Raw genomic sequence first — 17,093 nt, 5'->3', positions numbered from 1 at the left:
TTCTATCATGGATTGTTTGATTTCAAAAATGGGAAAAAAAAAAAATCTTCACCAATGATGTGACCTTGCGATTGAATTTGTGTATCTTTATTGAATTTTATAGAATGGAAAATATGAGTCCACATTCTCTACAGTGAGTGGTGAAATGTAGTGACCATTGGATGATTGAGAGTATTTGGGCACATGCCCCAGGGGACTTTCAGCCACCCGATGTTTATTGCACTGATGCAAAGGTTATTGATGATTTTCACACAGAAAACATCATTTACAAATTAAAAGAATTCAAATCTCCAAGATGAAGAGATTCCAAAGCTGGGCTCAAAACAATAAGGGGAACTATTCCAAGATTGCAATGAATGTTGGATTCTCCTATATAATAGGCAATTTTTTTTTTTTCCATTTTAAAACGATTTATTTAACTACTTTTAGGTTATCCCATAAGATTTATTAAGAAATAACGTTGTATTCTATATATGTTGGTAAAACAATTATGTTATGTGATAGAAAACTAGATGAAACAGAGAACTAAGTTGAATATTATCCACCTTAATCAGATTTTTTACCCATTTAAAGAGGTAAAGTATGTTGGGTGACTATCTCTAACTCGTTTTAATGTTCTTAAAAATGTAATGATAAAATTTTCTAAACAAGTAGTATAGAGAAGTACACCAATGAAGTACGACAAAACAATGACTTAACATAAACAAAAAAAAAAAAAAATTCATTTCAAGTTAAGTGGAGAGAGAAAGAGAAAGAAGTTGCCAACCTTTTTCCTAAAATCTAATAGAGCCGTCAATGACATTAGCCTCAAATCCAACTTTGGTTGGCTTTTTTGGGTACTTATTTTTTGGCTACTAAGAAATTTATCGTTGAGAGTGCATTGAACATTATTTGAACACAAGACTTCTGAACTACAAACTTCAAGAATCCATCAAGTGAATACATGCCATTTACTCCTATGTAATAAACCAAAGCCTAACCTTACTCGAATTACCTCAAGAAACTTTTATACTCTTTTGTAATTGTTCTTTCTATAATACAATAATATATACATATTCAACTCGGGAGCATGGATATAGTAATCAGTATTGGGATTGGTATCGGTTTGAATTGGATGGACTTGGCCATGTTTTTCTTTTCAATTTTTTTATTTTTGCCTTTGAACCATATTGCAGATCGATACAGGATCAGCTAGGAATCGAATTCAACCTTTGTTGATAAATATTTGCCGCTCTAATACCAATTACAAAAACTTTGCTCTAGAATAGTTAATGTCTTCCCAAAACAATGTTTTGGCATCACCATAGAGGTTTTAATATTATAAATTTTGTTGTGATTACATTTGTTTTCATGTAAATTTTTTTAAACATAATTTTTTTTTTGTAAAATAATTTTTTTACTATTTATTTTGATGTAAAATAAAAATCATTAAAACTTTTATATGAAAAAAAAATGTTAAACCTCATGTAAAATATCATTTTTTACATAAAAAGGAGGATGATATTCAATTCTAATTAGAGAGAGAGAGAGAGAGAGAGAGAGAGAGAGAGAGAGAGAGAGAGAGAGAGAATACCCTCTGACATGGTTGTGAAGATTTTTTTTTTGGGTGGAATGACCTTAGATATAATGGTTCAAGATCTGGGTTTGTGTTCATATTTCTTCCTGATCTTATCCAATTTTTCTTTTCTTACTTTGTTCTTTGAACGGGTGTGTGGTCCACATCTCTGCCATCTGCGGTGTTTTGGTGAATCAGCATTTGTCACTTCTGTCGACCCGTGGGAGCCCATAGCCGCTTTGTCAATTCAAGCACCAATTAGTGGCTTAACGGCCGGCCGCTAATGCCACCATCCCTTGTTAAGCCGTTGATAACGCTGGAAAGGCATCGAAAACACAGAAAGAAAAGTGATTTTTTTTTTCTTATTTATTATGTTCTTCTTCCTTGGAAATTTTGGTTGGTTGGAAAGTGGAACTGGACCGCCTGTGTCATAATTGGGAGTTGGTGTTATTATGCACAGCAAAATTGGGTTGGCACTTGGGATACATTCCCTAATAAATTGCTTGGGGAAGAATCTAAAACAACTAAAAAAAAAACAATTGAGCAAAGATTATACCTATTCTCCCTCAATTATAGAAGGCATCAATTAAATATTTTCATCAAGATATAAAATTACACTTATACTCCCACTTATGAGGTTGTTTGAGGATTGCAATTTGATTCATAAAATTACCACATTTTTTGGGGTTCAAGTTGATTCTAAACAATTTCAAGTGAAAATATTTTGTCGTGAGTGCGGCGGTGCAACGAGCATCGGATGGTCGAGACAACATTGGGGCAAGTGTCGATGTCATCTTGGTCATTTGATATTCACCGCACAGCCACACTCGCGGCAGACAATAATTTCAATCAAGCATAATCGGTCCCCATCAATTTAATACCTCACACTATTATCGATCATTAATTAGGCAATCAAGACTCATACATTTTTTTTTTTTTTTTTTTTTTTTTTTTTTTTTTTTTTTTTTTTTTTTTTGTGGTTTGCTAGAAGGTATCGCTCAAGCAATGGACAACTTTATACTGGAATCGACAAGGTGCAAATATCTAAATTTCACCATTTTAGATACTTTTTTAAACTTATTATAGCGATGAGGTTATTTTGTACATCATGGATTCTCATCGAGCAGTCTCTCTTTCTATCCAAGCTATTATCTCTGATGTCCAATGCCTCTCTATTTTTTCACTTTCTTGTACTTTCCAATATGTCTCAGGGAAGCTAACTCTTTAGCTGATATTCTGGTCAAGAAGGCCCGGTCCATGTTGTGTACGACCACGTGGCTAAATTTCACTCCATGGCTATTGGAACATTATATTTCACCCGCTATGTGCCCCACATCCGATTTTGAATAGATTCTCTTTTACAAAAAAAAAAAAAAAGGCCTCATAGGCCAAGGGCATGGATACCCTGCTATTAATAGACAGTTATCAACTAATGTTGTGTTTAGTAGTCAAGAGAAGAAATGAAATGAAATGAAATAAAAAGAAAAAAAATCTAGAAAAGAAAAAGTATTTAAATTTAACCCACTGGGAGAAAAGGAATTTTTTTTTTTTTTGACAGGTAAAGAAAAGTTTACTATTCTCAAAGTGAATTTTGAAATTAAAAAAATTTCTGCTCTTAATTAAGGACATGTCAAGCGTTAATTTTTTTTTTTTTAAAAGTAAGGGAAGTACAAATTTTTTTCTTTGTTTTTCTTCTCTCGACTGTCAAACACTGCCTTAATGGAGCTATATGTGGTTAATTAATAAATTAGTCGGCCTCCGACAGGTGCCCAGAAATGAAAATCAAATACCAATACCGATCTTTTCTATAATTAAGCTTTAACCAGTCGATCAGGTGTGTGAGCGGATTGGAGCGCAAGACAACCAATCACAGACGTTACAGTGTTTGACCGTAAAAGGTGTGCGCCGATTTTTGACCAAACCAAAATTTAACTTCTCGTCGACACGTTAAAAGGAGATCCGACCGTAAGTAGGCCAACAACTCATGAAGTCTCTATGACGTGTCTCACTCAGCGACAAGAACCGTTCATAAGAACATGGGTGGGCCCACACGCCGTTACACATAAACGAAAAGTCTCAACTCTTGGGTGTCTCTCTCTACAACTCCTTTATTAAAACCCCAAGCTCTCCCTTTCCTCGTACATTTAACGCTCTTAAGCTTGCTTTAATCACTCTGTCTCTCTCTAAATCTCTCTGCTTAGTTGTTTCCTCTCTTAAACTAAAGGAGTTCCTCTGCATCTCAGCAATGGCGCAGATCAGTATTTCCATGGCTACCGTTCTTCTTTGCGTCTTCACCATCTTCTCTACAGCTGCTACGGTTTCAGCTCAGGAGGCTCCGGCTCCTGCACCTTCATTGGACAAAGGAGCAGGGATTGCATTACCTGTATCAGGCGCCATTCTCTGCTCATCTCTCATCTTGTCGCTCTTGGGTCTCCTGAAGCATTAATAGATTGCTATACGCAGAAGATGATCATCCTTGCAGAAGAAATTTTCCCTTTTGCTTTGGTGTGGGGGTTTATGTATTGATATATTATTTATTTATTACATATATGGATTGTTTCTGATTTAAGATTCGTTGTTATTGATTTTATTATGGCCTGTTTATAATATTTTTATAGCCCAATTAATCCATTTAAATATTTATTATAATCCAATTAATTTAGCCTTAATTAAAACAAGTAAAAGACTAATTGAAAATAAACATGTGTGTTAAGTTTGTCTCGAATTCTTGACCTGTTTTGAAGATTGACCCGTTTTGACATATTTTGGTGGCGACACGAATGAGAAGTTTTCTGAGATCTGTGAAGGAAGTAGAGGGGTTGGGCCAATGGGCCCAAGCCCGGAGCCCATCAGTGATCTCCTATGGGGGTGCGGGGGAGTAGCCCCCGAGGTATAGTTCGACCGGATCGACCGCGACCCGATGGGTCGACCTGCAACTTGGAGTATATATAATGTACTGTTGCTTATTGAGAAAGTCATTGTATTTTAGGAGTTTTTCGAGTTAGGGTTTCAGGGCGAGTTTTCTCGCCGTGGCTTGGGTGTAATCTCTCTTCTGCATAGTGAAACATCTTCTTCTTCGCTCAAGGACGTAACACACCACCCTGGTGTGTGAACCTCGTTAAATCTCTAAGTCGTGCGAATCTATTGTCTCTTTATTTTTCGTATTTCTTGGTGTTTGATCTAACAATGTGTCATGTCCAGTCTAAGAAGCCCGATAAACTAAACGATGGAGTAATTATGTGGTAACTTAATTTAAGGGATAGAGATAAGATCCATCCAAAATTGATCAAAATCCATCGGTTGACCTATTCGGTCCATCAACTAGCCAAGTTTCTAGGTTGGGGCATAGTTAGTAAATTTGTGTATAATACGTGAATTTTTGCAGTATCCAAATGTTTCAATAAAAAAGTTTTAATTTGTTAGATTAAACACCAAGAAATACGAAAATAAATAGACAAAAGATCCACACGACACATATTTAACGAGGTTCATACATCAGTGTGGTGTGTTACGTCCTTGGGCGAAGAAGAAGAAGTTTCACTATGCATAAGGGAGAGATGACACCCAAGCAGCGGCAAGAAAACTCGCTCTGAAACCCTAGCTTGAAAATCCCCCCAAAATACAATGACTTTCTCAACAAGACAATAGTACATTATATACTCCAAGTCGCGAGTCGACCTATTGGGTTGCAGTCAATCCGGTCGAACCATACCGTAGGGGCCCAACCCCTCTGCTTCTATCAAAGATCTCAAAAAACTTCCCATTCAGGTCCCCACCAAAATATGTCGGAGTGGGTCAATCTTCAAAACGGGTTAAGAAATCAAGACAAACTTGACATAATTTGGTCAAAAAATCTGTGTTATACGCATATTCTATAGGTACTCCACCGTCTTGTTCCTATCCATTAGTCTATCAAGTCTAATGCTATTATCGAACCTGGAACCGTGGATCTATCCACACAATCCCCAATTTGCACTAACCATCTGGACAACCCACGGATGAATAATGCTGAATCTCAGTTCTAGGAATTTATTAATGCTATGGGCAATGTGAGACGTGATCCCCATAAGTCTCCTCATGTGCATAGCCCTCCACAATGTTAGACGCCTCCTAGGCCTCACTATTTCAAAATAAATATAGATATGTCTCTTCAGAGCAATAAAAGGGGTCTTGGATGTGTCCTCCGAGACTCTAGCAATCAGCCCATTGTAGCAGTTTCTTCTCCTACCTCTTTCTCTTCACTTCTTCTATCAAGGCGAAGCATTGGCATGTCGTACTGGTCTTCTCTATTGCAATTTTGAAGGCATTGGTGACCTTGAAGTGGAATCAAAACTGTAAGGAATTGATCCTCATCATCAACCAGCCAACTCTCCCTCCTCCTTATTGAAGTGCTTCGAATTATACAAGATATCAAATACATAGCATCTTTGTTTAGAAGATGCACTTTTCTTTACATTCCTAAGAAGATTAACAACATAGTTAATTCCTTGGCCAGGAAAACCTTGTCTTGTACGTGCGAGACATTCTAGCCTACTTCCATTCTGTGAATATCTGATGTATATCATTTAGATACCTCGCATTGGTCTCACTTCAATAAATAAATCTTCTTCTTACCACCCTCCCCCCATACCCAATATGTTATCCTTGTAAAAAAATTCCCATGAAAATTGTACTAATTTCAATTCAATAGATTTTATAGCATATATTTTTCATCGTAGTAAAAAGAAAAAAGGAAAAACTCCTTTTTTTTTTCTTTTAGTTTTTTGAATAAGGAAAGATATTGAGTAACGATCGAATCCAACCAACCAAAGCTACAGCCGTAGCCAGGAACGGTGGGGCTGGCGGAGGGCATCTTAAGAAAGAAACAGATGCATGTGCGGCAGTGTGTATTGCCATCCAATTTCCATATTCCGAAAGCAAAGTTAAACAACATAATACACAGTCACATACCTTCCTACTTGTTATTGGAAAGGAGGTTATGCACAGAAAAATCGGGTTGGCACTTTGGGATACATTCCCTAACAATTGATTGGTGGAAGAATCTGAAAAAAAAAAAAAAAAAAAAAAAAAAAAAAAAAAAAACCCTCCTTCAAGTGAAAGAAATATCATATGTAATCTCCCTCAATTATAAACTTAATCTCATTCAAGACTTATAATTACATTTACACTTCTACTTCATGAAGATAAGCGGGTACTGTGCAAGTTGGATCCATTGTTTTGAGGATTGCCGGCTAGTATCAGATCTATCTTCTCAATTCGTAATTCATAAAATCAATATATTTTCAACATTCAATCTGATTCCAATCGATTCCAACCAAATCAAAATCCACGGAAACATATTTTCAGGAGTTAGCACACATAATTGATCTTCATCAATTTAAGGCTTTGCATCACTAATGATCATTTAGATAATCAGGCTTTGGAGACTTATACAAACGGGTTATTCAAATAATTAATCTATAAATAGATTATAATAAGGTTATATGAGTTTAAACAAAATTGGGTTATAAATGGTGAACATTTACTAACCATTACCGACCTATGGAGGGTAACATCTGTGAACCATCATATGGGGGTTTTAAAATGTGAACCATCACAATGGAAAGGGTCCCAAACCAAAAGCGCACGTTACCGCCTTTGACTGAACAGGTGAGCCCCGCTTTTTGCAAAAACCAAAAAGTAACTTCTCGTTGACACGTTAGAAAGAGATCTAACGGTAGGTAGGCCAACAACTCATTCAGACTCCGTAAACGTGTCTCACACCGAAGTGTGGTGACCACAGGGGTGTCGGGGGCTTCCGTGTTTATTCATTTTTCTTACACACTACACCAAGTCACCAACGGTTCACAAGAACATGGGTGGGCCCACACGCCAACTCTTGACTCCTCTCTCACTCCCTCTCTCTAGAATTCCCTATAAAAACCTCAAGCCCTCCCTCCCTCTTTATCCTAAGTTTTTAACAGGCTTAACGCTCTTAAGCTTGCCTCTCTCTCTCTCTCTCTCTCTCTGTCTCTCTGCTTAGCTTTTTTCTCTGTTAACCTAAAAAGACTTCCTCTGCATCTCAGCAATGGCGCAGATCAGTACTTCCATGGCTGCCGTTCTTCTATGTGTTTTCGCCATCTTCTCAGCAGCTGCGATCGTTTCAGCTCAGGAGGCTCCGGCTCCTGCGCCTTCCATGGACAAAGGAGCAGGGATTGCATTGCCTGTGTCAGTCTCCATTCTCTGCTCGTCTCTCATCTTTTCGCTCGTCGGTCTCTTGAAACATTAATAGATTATTATTCTACTAGAAGACTTGTTGGTTGCTGCTATCTTGATTCGTTTCCTGGTTTTATTTCCATCAGATGGGGTAGAATCAGATCTCTGTTGTTATAGAGGAAAGGAGAATTTTTTTCCCTTTTGATTTGGGGGAGATTTATCTATTCGTTTTTTATTTTTTATACACATCGATACATGGATTGTTTCTGATATTGGATTCATTATTATTGATTTTACCATCATCTACTATTATTTGGATCTAAATTTCTTGCCTTGCTTTTCTTTACTTTCAATTTTCCCCCATCTGAAGAATATATTTTAGTATTAGCGTTCTTCAAAATCTATTTGGATTGAATCCTTTAAGTTGAATAGAATTGGAGTAAAGGAAAGGTTCTGAACTATGAATCTGATTCGTATAAGAGAAATTTTGGCTTTCTCGGGGAGTCCCAGAGCTGCTTTCCAAATCAATGCGTCGGTTGTAGGAGGCTTTAGCCTTAATTCTGTAAATCTCTTAAACCCTCTACTCAGAAATCAACCCTGATCACTCTTGTGAAGGGACCATGTCATGAGCTGTGACTCGGAAACCGGAAGCATTAGATTCCCTAGTGTACATGTAAGGTTATAGACCAATGGTGTGAAGACAAAGAATTGGGCAGATGCATCATTTTTTTGGTGACTCTGGATAATGTTGTTCACGGTTGTCAGTATAGTTTACGCATTCCCAGAGTGATGCATGTTTAATTGGAGTTGGAAGTCACACTTTGAAAGTGATGTTCTGAAAAAATATAGTTCTTCGAGACAGTTTTACTTGTGCAAAGGAATTAGGTTGATTAGAATTGAGATATTGTAGAAATATGACTCTAAAATGATGCAAAAGATAATGGAAAAACAAAACAAATAATACACACAAATTTATGAGATTTGACAATTTAACTGTGATGGAAGATCTGTCGAGGTGTTTGCACCAGTACTTCCTAGATTAAATTGGCACGGAATACAAGACAGTGTACACTTATGGTCAATTAAGTAAGTTATTGTGTTACAAATCCAAAGTTAAAATGGCTAAACGTGTTTAAATAGTAAAAAAATGAGAACACCATCTTAGTGTTTTTGCTGACCAAGAGTTAGATATCAATTCATACATACATACATACATTAAAAAAAAAAAAAAAAAGAAAAGAAGAAGAAGATAGATCTTTTGATCTCTAAATGGTACAGATCAATTCAACAAATATATATTGATATGACAATAAACACATAGGTTTCATGAAAAATGATGCCTATATGGATCTCTCTTCGTGTGTTTCTGTTGTCCATCACCATATTTAGGAACCACATTCTCCACAGAAAATACTTCTCTTTATTGAATTTGAGTTTACAAATTGAAACATAACCAATTCAAAACATCCCCGTAAAATTCTAAAGTTGGAATTGTCAGAATTGCCTCACATGGAAGAAACAGGTGACCTGCTCATGAATCTATCCAAACGGGCCTGCCTAGAAAAAAATTTGTCATGTGTAACATTTTTTCTTTATTTTTCGATACAGTCAAACAATAGGTGGAAGAAATGTTCATGTTTTCTCCTTTCACGGGAAAGCATCCAAACACAACCTAAAACCCTAGGTTACCTTAACTAGCTACCCACACCCTAATCCACAATCCAGTTCAATGTGGATTGGGCTGGGCCGTCGGGGGGTCATGCCATGCACCATCCGAATTTAGCCCAAATCGAGTGCGAAGGCCACATATTCAACATAGTGAGCAAGTCCATCAGGAAGGAGGCCTTGCATGTGGGATGTGCTCTTTTTTTTGGTAAGATAGGTGGGATGGAAAAAAATGGCAGCCAATACTTACAAACCCTGTTATTGGCAGCCAATAAAATAGAATAAGTCACCTTCGTTTTTTGGGATTTACAAATATCTTCTTAGTTTTGACATTTTTAAAAATACCCATCTACATTCTATTTCATTGACTGCCAAGAGGGGTTGCAGCTAATTGGTTGCAACCTGGGCTGTAGCCAAATTTTGTCCGATAGGCTGTGCTTTAAATTCTATGTATAGGTAAGTTTGAGGGGAAGGGTTTCTCCAAAAAGCCCTTTTTAGACACCCAAAAAGTGCCATTTGGTGGTTTAGATTGAAAAATAGCCCCACCCTCTCCCTCCACCTTTATTTGGACCCAAAATTTTGTCATTTGGAGATAGACCTCTAGGTAAAGTGTTCATATCTTAAGTCTCAATCCAAATAGAGTTTGCCAAATGACAAAATAAAGTATTAAAAAATTCAGAATTATGATGTGGGTGCATTGACATTTATTAATATGTAATTGAATTTAATCTAACATTTGGTCAATCCAGACCATTCCTAGGATGACCTCTTAATTTTTTATCAGAAAATGAAAATAATTATTGAGGAGTGATATAATTAAGTACATCAATGTGCAAATTGGTAATATCTCGGTGAAAGAGATTGTTAATTGTAAAAGCTAGTTAACGCGTGAGAAGAGCCACCTTGTTCTTAGGCCAGAGCCAAAAGGCCGGTATAGACACAAAATTATAGACATCCAAAAAGAGGGAAATTGTGCTCCAAGGCCCCCGTGATAGTTCTATAAGCCAAAATAGTTTGATCTAGTTCCTCTGAATTGCAACCCCTAATACCAACCAGGGGAATGGAATCTCAAGGGTAGGGGCAGAAAAATTCAATCAAAGTGGATATTTTCAAACCTGTCCCTGGGATCCCATTCCCTTGGCTGCTACCATGGGGTTTCAACTACTTGGCTGCAACCCAGGCAGCAGCGAATTTTTTTTTTCATGCTTAGAAGTCAAGAAAAAGAAGGGGAAAAAAAAAAATTCCTTAGTCTTAGGAGATGAGATTTATTTATTTATTATTTTTAATTTATAAATATAAGTACATATTTGATCTCTGTTTGATAGTTTAAGAAACTTGGATCTATGATGTTCTCTGATGAAAGCATACATATTTTTAAACTTCGAAGCTGCTAAAATGGGACATTTGTGCTTGCTTCCGATTGCTCTTACGTCAAACAAAACACCTTTTTGGTGTTCTTGCAATATATTTGAAACTTACTCTTTTTCATTGGTTCATTCTGTGGGAATACAAAAATGAACTGGACATGCCAAACGCGTTTCAGTTCCATTTGCATTCCTACAGAACAAAAGAACACTAGAAACATTCTCACAGAGTGTTATCAAACGGCACCTTAGTCCAATCAAAGCAAGACATTAAAATCCATTTAATAGTTAATTATTATTATTTAATGAACCTGCTAGTGAAGATGATGGATGGACCATCAAGCTAGGAATTTCTTGTGGAATCCTATCAAACAACTGAATAAGCATAATATATATCAGAACCGGACCGACCACTAAAACTCAAAATCATACCATCCCATTAATAAATGGGATGGTTATGGGATTTGATACCAGACCGTCCCACTAGTGTAATTTAGACTTGAATTAGCCTAAAGTCAAGATATTTAGCAAAGAATTAGCCCCATAGGTAGTTCAATAGAGGATTGGTCAATATAAAAGGGCGAACCCGGTGCGCAAGAATTAGCCCCATAAGTGAGGTCTGATGGGCAAGAATTACACAGCTTTATCCTGATAATGTTGAGAGACTGTTTCGACTCTTTGACTACTAAGTTGCAACATTTGTAATCTTATATTTCTATGAAATTAAAGTTGCTACTAGTTCCGGATGGACGAGCAATGCTTAGGAGGTTGTATTGATGGCCCCTGAGCTCAGAATCTGTGCAATGCTTTTAAAGCTCTATGCAATACTAAAGTTGAAATAAAAAGAAGGGTGAAGTTTACACACTACTAGTATAAGATAGACTCTCACATCAAGCCAACGAGAGCACGGAAAGTGTCATACCGTTTGTATACATGGGACTCACTTATCATGGGTTTGCATGCACTGATCTTAGAGAATGAGCTTAGCATCTTGCTGAAACAGAAAATTTGTTATTTGACTTGCGCAACGATGGTATGCACAATTCGAAATTGCTCCACCCTACTCCAAGGTAGGAGCTTCACCCGTGCACTAAGTCCTCCTTTTCATAAGAGGGTTGGAGCGAAGATGACTGCTTTGATACCATTGATACGAATCGTAAGAGAACTTAACTCTAAAACCAACATTATAAGATGAGGGAAACCAAGACCATATCAAGTTATCAACCCACATCAAATCTCTTAACAGATCCAATGTGAGATCAGCCATCGTATGACTGATATGTAATCATGATAGAATCATTTCAATTATGCAAAATAGTTTCTTTTAGTTGTCATTCGTAGATAATAACTTTATTTCAATTTTCTTTCGTGTTTTGTGTTACTGTTTCCCCTAAATTTTAAAATGTTTACAACCACAGTACTGGAGATTCTAATATTGCTTTCAGTTCAAATTATGGATCATGATGAATTTGATGTAACTTGCACAGGTAAATTTGGAATTTACCCAATTTTGGAGGTTATTTGGACCCCATCAGTATATTTTGGCACCAATTAGTGGCATTAGTAGTTCATAGAGAATTGATCAATATGAAATTTAAACCATGTAATGTAGAAGCTAATAGTTTCTGTCATCTTCCTGGGACTTCTTTCCTCCAAGTATTCCTTCAAATTGGAAAAAAGAAAAAGAAAAAGAGCCTCTGAAACTCAGAAAAGGTAAGCAATCAAGGGAAGTTGGAGGCTCCCCTTCAAAAAAAAAATAAATAAATAAATAAAAAATAAATAAATAAATCAGTCTGGGTATCAAATGTGGTTACAGTTTGGGGATTTTCCTGTAAGACCCAATCTCTCTTGATACACACACATAATGGCTTTGCTTTTGAGTTCACCGATTATTCTCGTTTGATTTGTCAGAATATAACCAATGTCTGTTTTCTGGACTTCAGAGCTACAGAATCAATGTTTGTTAGCTATAATGCTTTTTCATGGTGAACAGCAACAATGAGAAGAAAACTACTTTAGAACAAATAATAAAAATAGAAATCGGTAAAAGAGTGATAATGTTATTGAAGCAAAAAAGGTACATTGTTAGAAAGAACAAGAAAAGGAAAAAGATTCTTCAGAAAGATTTATCTTAGAAAGATAGGGCTCTAAAAAATTGAACATAGAGCATTGCTTGTGAGAGACAAGTGTGGAAATGCATTAGCTAGTTTGGTTTTATGTTTGTATGAGAATTTATAAGATAAAACATCCCAGAGTGCAAATCCGTTGTTTTAATGGGAACAAGGCCTGTGTGTTTGCAGCCAAAGGGGTTGATAACTCTATGTGGCAGAGTTTTAAAGGCTCTGTTAATGCTTTAGTTAAATGTCTAATTTTAATCTTGCGACCTTTTACTTGGAATGCTTTTCTGCCTTCGAAAGTTGATATTAAGAAGTAGTGCCTGACTTCAAAATCTCGAATTGAAGTCGGAGTAAACTCGTGCTGTGTTTTTCAAGTTCTCCAACTGAAGGTAATGGAAATCAAAGCATAATTGAATATGTAATGACTTAAGTTTGGAAACCAATCTAACCAAGCAAACTGAGAATCTAATCACAAAATCAAATTAATTAGTACCAATGCTAAGCTATTTCATTTCAATCTAACCAAGAAAACTGAGAATCTAATAACAAAATAAAATAAATTTAGTATCAATTCTAACATATTTTATTTCATCATCAGCGAGATGCTTAATACACAGGAGCAAAGAACTAAGGAAAAGAGGTAACTCCAGCTTTATTCTCTCTTATGAAGACGAACTTGAACAGCATTCAAGCAAAAGAAGATGATCTTCATCCCCAACCCCCCATCACAAAAGAAAAAGAAAAAAATATAATCTTGAACAATATTTGATCAAAAGGAAGTCACTTCCTTCTGAAAAAAGAATAGCCCAGAAGGGCCATCATCAGTTAAAAAAGCCAACTTTACCGGACCTGCTGCACCTTCTTCAATAGTAAATTTCCCTAAGTTATAGTTGAAGTCACTTTTGACGAAACCTGGGCAGACACAATTTATCCGGAATTTGGGGAATTTTTTTGATAGAATCTTTGTGTAGGCATTCAAAGATGCTTTGGACATACTATATGCAGGCCAGCCTTTAGTTTCTATTAAACCCTCCTTGAAATCCTTTAGATACTTGTTCACTGCCTCATCCACTCTCTCTTCTGTGAGGCCATCAATATCACTTAGCACTTCCTTAGCCCAGGTGACTGAGATGTTCTGCAACAACAGAAATAGAGAAATTATATTCAATTGAACTGAATTAACATAGTATCCGTACCATCTCATGTTTTTTAATCAAGGGAAGAGGGACAGCACCCAAGTGGCAGAATAGAATTCTGTAGCCAACCCCGAATAACTGAGATAATGGTTTATTGAGTAGATCTGAGTTTTTCATGCAACACTAAAAAGAGGTTACCACCAAAATTATTTGCAAGCGATAGTGGTTTACCGGACAATATTTTTACAAGACCAGTTCTGTTTTTAGTACCTGTAGCTTCCCTGCGGAAGAAGAAACATTCACAATTCTTGGTGAATCAGATAACTGAAGGAGAGGAAGAAGTGCTTCAGTCACTTTTTTGGTGCCATAGTAGTTTGCTTCTAGACATTCTTCGCCTGTCTCACAAGTTTGTCTTGCCAGTTGTCTAAATTTAGCTTCCCTAACTTCTCTCTGCATAAATAGAAGCATTTCAGCATAAGTTTTAATCCTTTTCCATTAGGATTGAGAAAGTTATTCCTTTTATCTTTTTATATATGAATAGAACTCTGAAGAGCCCAAGGACATAACCTCTAAAAAGGCAGCCTAAAAGGCAAAACAAACAAATTTACATGAAAGAAAAAACCCAATCAGTTTGATAATAGCAGATATATTCTTGACAATTACTTAATAGGGTGCCTCAAGCACAGGTGCAAGACTTGATAGAATTATAGAGTAGTCCTTGAGTCTTGAACCTTAGAGCATGCAATCCACCCAACCTGCCCAATTACAAACAGTAACAAGCCATTTATGATAAGGATAACTATAGGGTGGGTTGAAGTGTTTCCTAGCCCTAGTGATCTGGGTATGCTAAGGACTTTCATTTGGCCTAACCTGAGAACTGTTTGATGGATTTTCAAACACTTCAATAACACATGCACCGAATTCAGCAACTCTGGACACTTCTTTTCCTGTATACCCATTACAACAAACCGAAGAGCAATTTGATGGGTTTCTGTCAAATGAATCTCACATCTTTCTTAAGGGATTTGTTTGTAGAATTGTATCAAATGGTGACCATAAAGTTACAAAGACTATACAGAGTTCCTTTTTCGCCACTGTGCTATACAGATCCTAATACAAAATATTTGAACAGAAAATAGTTTGCTAATTGGTAGGAAACTAGGTTTTTAACATGACCATCTTGTTAGGAACTTTAGAATATGAAGTACAGATTGTAAAGCTTGCAATCACAAACGTTATCTGCAAAGTAGAGGGTCAGAGACTTACAGAATCATCATCCACTGCCATTATGGCTGCGAGACCACCATCATCAAATACTATTCCAGAAACAGCTGCATTGTTCACCTAGAACAAATTTCAACTTAAATCATTTAACCAATCTAATCAAGATGCCAGGATGTTCTGCAACTGTGACGAAATTCTCTGTAATGATACAAATAAAAATATGGGATTCCAAAGTTACCAAGATATCAAGCTTTCCAAACTGGGTTTTGATGAAAAGAGAAAGGGAATCAATACTAGCAGTGTCCTTCAAATCCAGCTGATGAAAAACCACATCAGAAAGCCCAGACCCTTTGAGCTTCTCAACAGCTTCAACACCCTTCTTCTCATCTCTGGCTGTCAAAACCACTGCTACACCATTGGAAGCTAACTGTTGACATATCTCGAATCCAAGCCCTTTATTTGCTCCTGTGACTACTGCCAATCTGCAAATACAACACTTGGTTAGGATAACTTGTGGTAATCTTTTATGGGTTTGGTTTAGAAATCCATTAAAGGAGCTGAATCAATTACCTCTTTGTTGCAGAATTTGTATTGATGTCTGTCATGTTCGATGATGAGAAGTAATGGAGTTGAGAAAACCAAAGTCTGGGCAAAATGTAATTCTAGCAGTTCATTGCACTGATCTGCTTAGAAACTTATTTATAGAAATTCCAAACCAGGCTATGCTTGGAAGACAAGAAGAAGAGAATAAAAATCCTGGCATTTTTTTTATTATTTGATACGACTAATCTATTCAATTTCCCTTACGTCATTGTTAACGAATACTGGATCCATTGTAGGAGTCTCCATGAAAAGATGTTCTCTCAATGATGAAATTCGTGCTTGCTTTCGAGTGCCCTTACGTCAAGAAGTCGATTAAAAATATATTTTTTTTTATACTTTTTTTAATTTTTAATTTTTAAATTTTTTAGGTATCATAGCAAACCTTATCCTAATTTAATAATAATTAGGAAGAAAAATGCTAACTGGTCCTGTTCCCAATCCCTTCTTAAGACGACTAATTACTCATCTTGTTAAATATTAGGTAAAACAAAATCTATTTGAAAGTGTAGCGTACGCTAGTATTAACTTTTTCTCTTCCAATTTTGGATTGAGATCCTCTCTAACCTTTCTCTAATACATGTCTAAGGCATGTGTTTAGTTGAAGGGAAATTGGAGGGAAAATCATTAGAGAGAGTTTGGATCCCCAGTTTTTCTGTGGTTATTGATTGTCTTCCAAGATTTTGAGCTTCAATATGTGTAGAATGTTTAAAGAATCTGTTAAGTCTTGTATTGACTTTTTTACCTCGGAGTGAATGGAATTTTATTTGTGTAAAAGAAAAATAAAAATAATAGTGGTATGTATTAGTACTTCAACAGAGGTTTGATCAATATAAAATTTAAACCATGTAAGTTAAAAGCAGTGTTTCTACCATTTTCCTCTTCTCGTCTCTCTTTTCCTAGGTATTTCTTTAAATTGGAAAAAAAAAAATATGAGAAAAAAAATTTCATTAATTGATATAATTGAGAACATTAACTATTGGTCTAATATCTAGCATTCTAACTAGGGGTGCAAGTTTGGCCCTGACGACCCAAACTAGCCCTTGGCCCGCCCTGATCCCAAACAAGTACTGACTCAAAAATTTTGGCCCTGAGGGTAGACCCGATCCTGAAATTTTTGACCCTGAGTCAGGGTCAGGGCGGGTAAGGGTTGATGTCTTTAGCCCGCCCAACCCACCCTGAATTCGTCCCTAATTTTTTTACCCTGAGTTTAGGTCTTAGTTTTGGCCCTACCGAG

The 17,093-nt window shown here is 36.4% G+C and overlaps 1 protein-coding gene across 1 annotated transcript; it reads right to left on the bottom strand.

Moving 5' to 3' along the window:
• Positions 1-13,456: 13,456 nt before the first annotated feature.
• LOC122061068 (salutaridine reductase-like) lies at positions 13,457-16,133 on the bottom strand. Its single transcript, XM_042624234.1, has 5 exons — positions 15,827-16,133; positions 15,495-15,738; positions 15,299-15,376; positions 14,303-14,482; positions 13,457-14,031 (listed from the first exon to the last, which is right to left on the bottom strand). Exons 1-5 carry the CDS (start codon positions 15,859-15,861, stop codon positions 13,666-13,668), a joined length of 903 nt encoding a protein of 300 aa, XP_042480168.1. The 5' UTR covers positions 15,862-16,133; the 3' UTR covers positions 13,457-13,665.
• Positions 16,134-17,093: the final 960 nt, after the last annotated feature.

The sequence above is a fragment of the Macadamia integrifolia genome, chromosome 14 (assembly GCF_013358625.1).
Source record: "Macadamia integrifolia cultivar HAES 741 chromosome 14, SCU_Mint_v3, whole genome shotgun sequence".
In the NCBI taxonomy this organism is placed as follows: Eukaryota; Viridiplantae; Streptophyta; class Magnoliopsida; order Proteales; family Proteaceae; genus Macadamia; species Macadamia integrifolia.
This window is presented reverse-complemented; position numbering and strand designations above follow the sequence as displayed.

What these genes read in the sequence shown, in the direction of transcription:
- LOC122061068 (XM_042624234.1), bottom strand. Translation starts at nt 15,861, where the DNA reads ATGACAGACATCAATACAAATTCTGCAACAAAGAG. An exon ending in TTGGAAAGCTTGATATCTTG is followed by an intron (nt 15,377 to 15,494) that starts GTAACTTTGGAA and finishes AATTTGTTCTAG; the next exon opens with GTGAACAATGCAGCTGTTTC. An exon ending in TGGCAGTGGATGATGATTCT is followed by an intron (nt 14,483 to 15,298) that starts GTAAGTCTCTGA and finishes CTATTTATGCAG; the next exon opens with AGAGAAGTTAGGGAAGCTAA.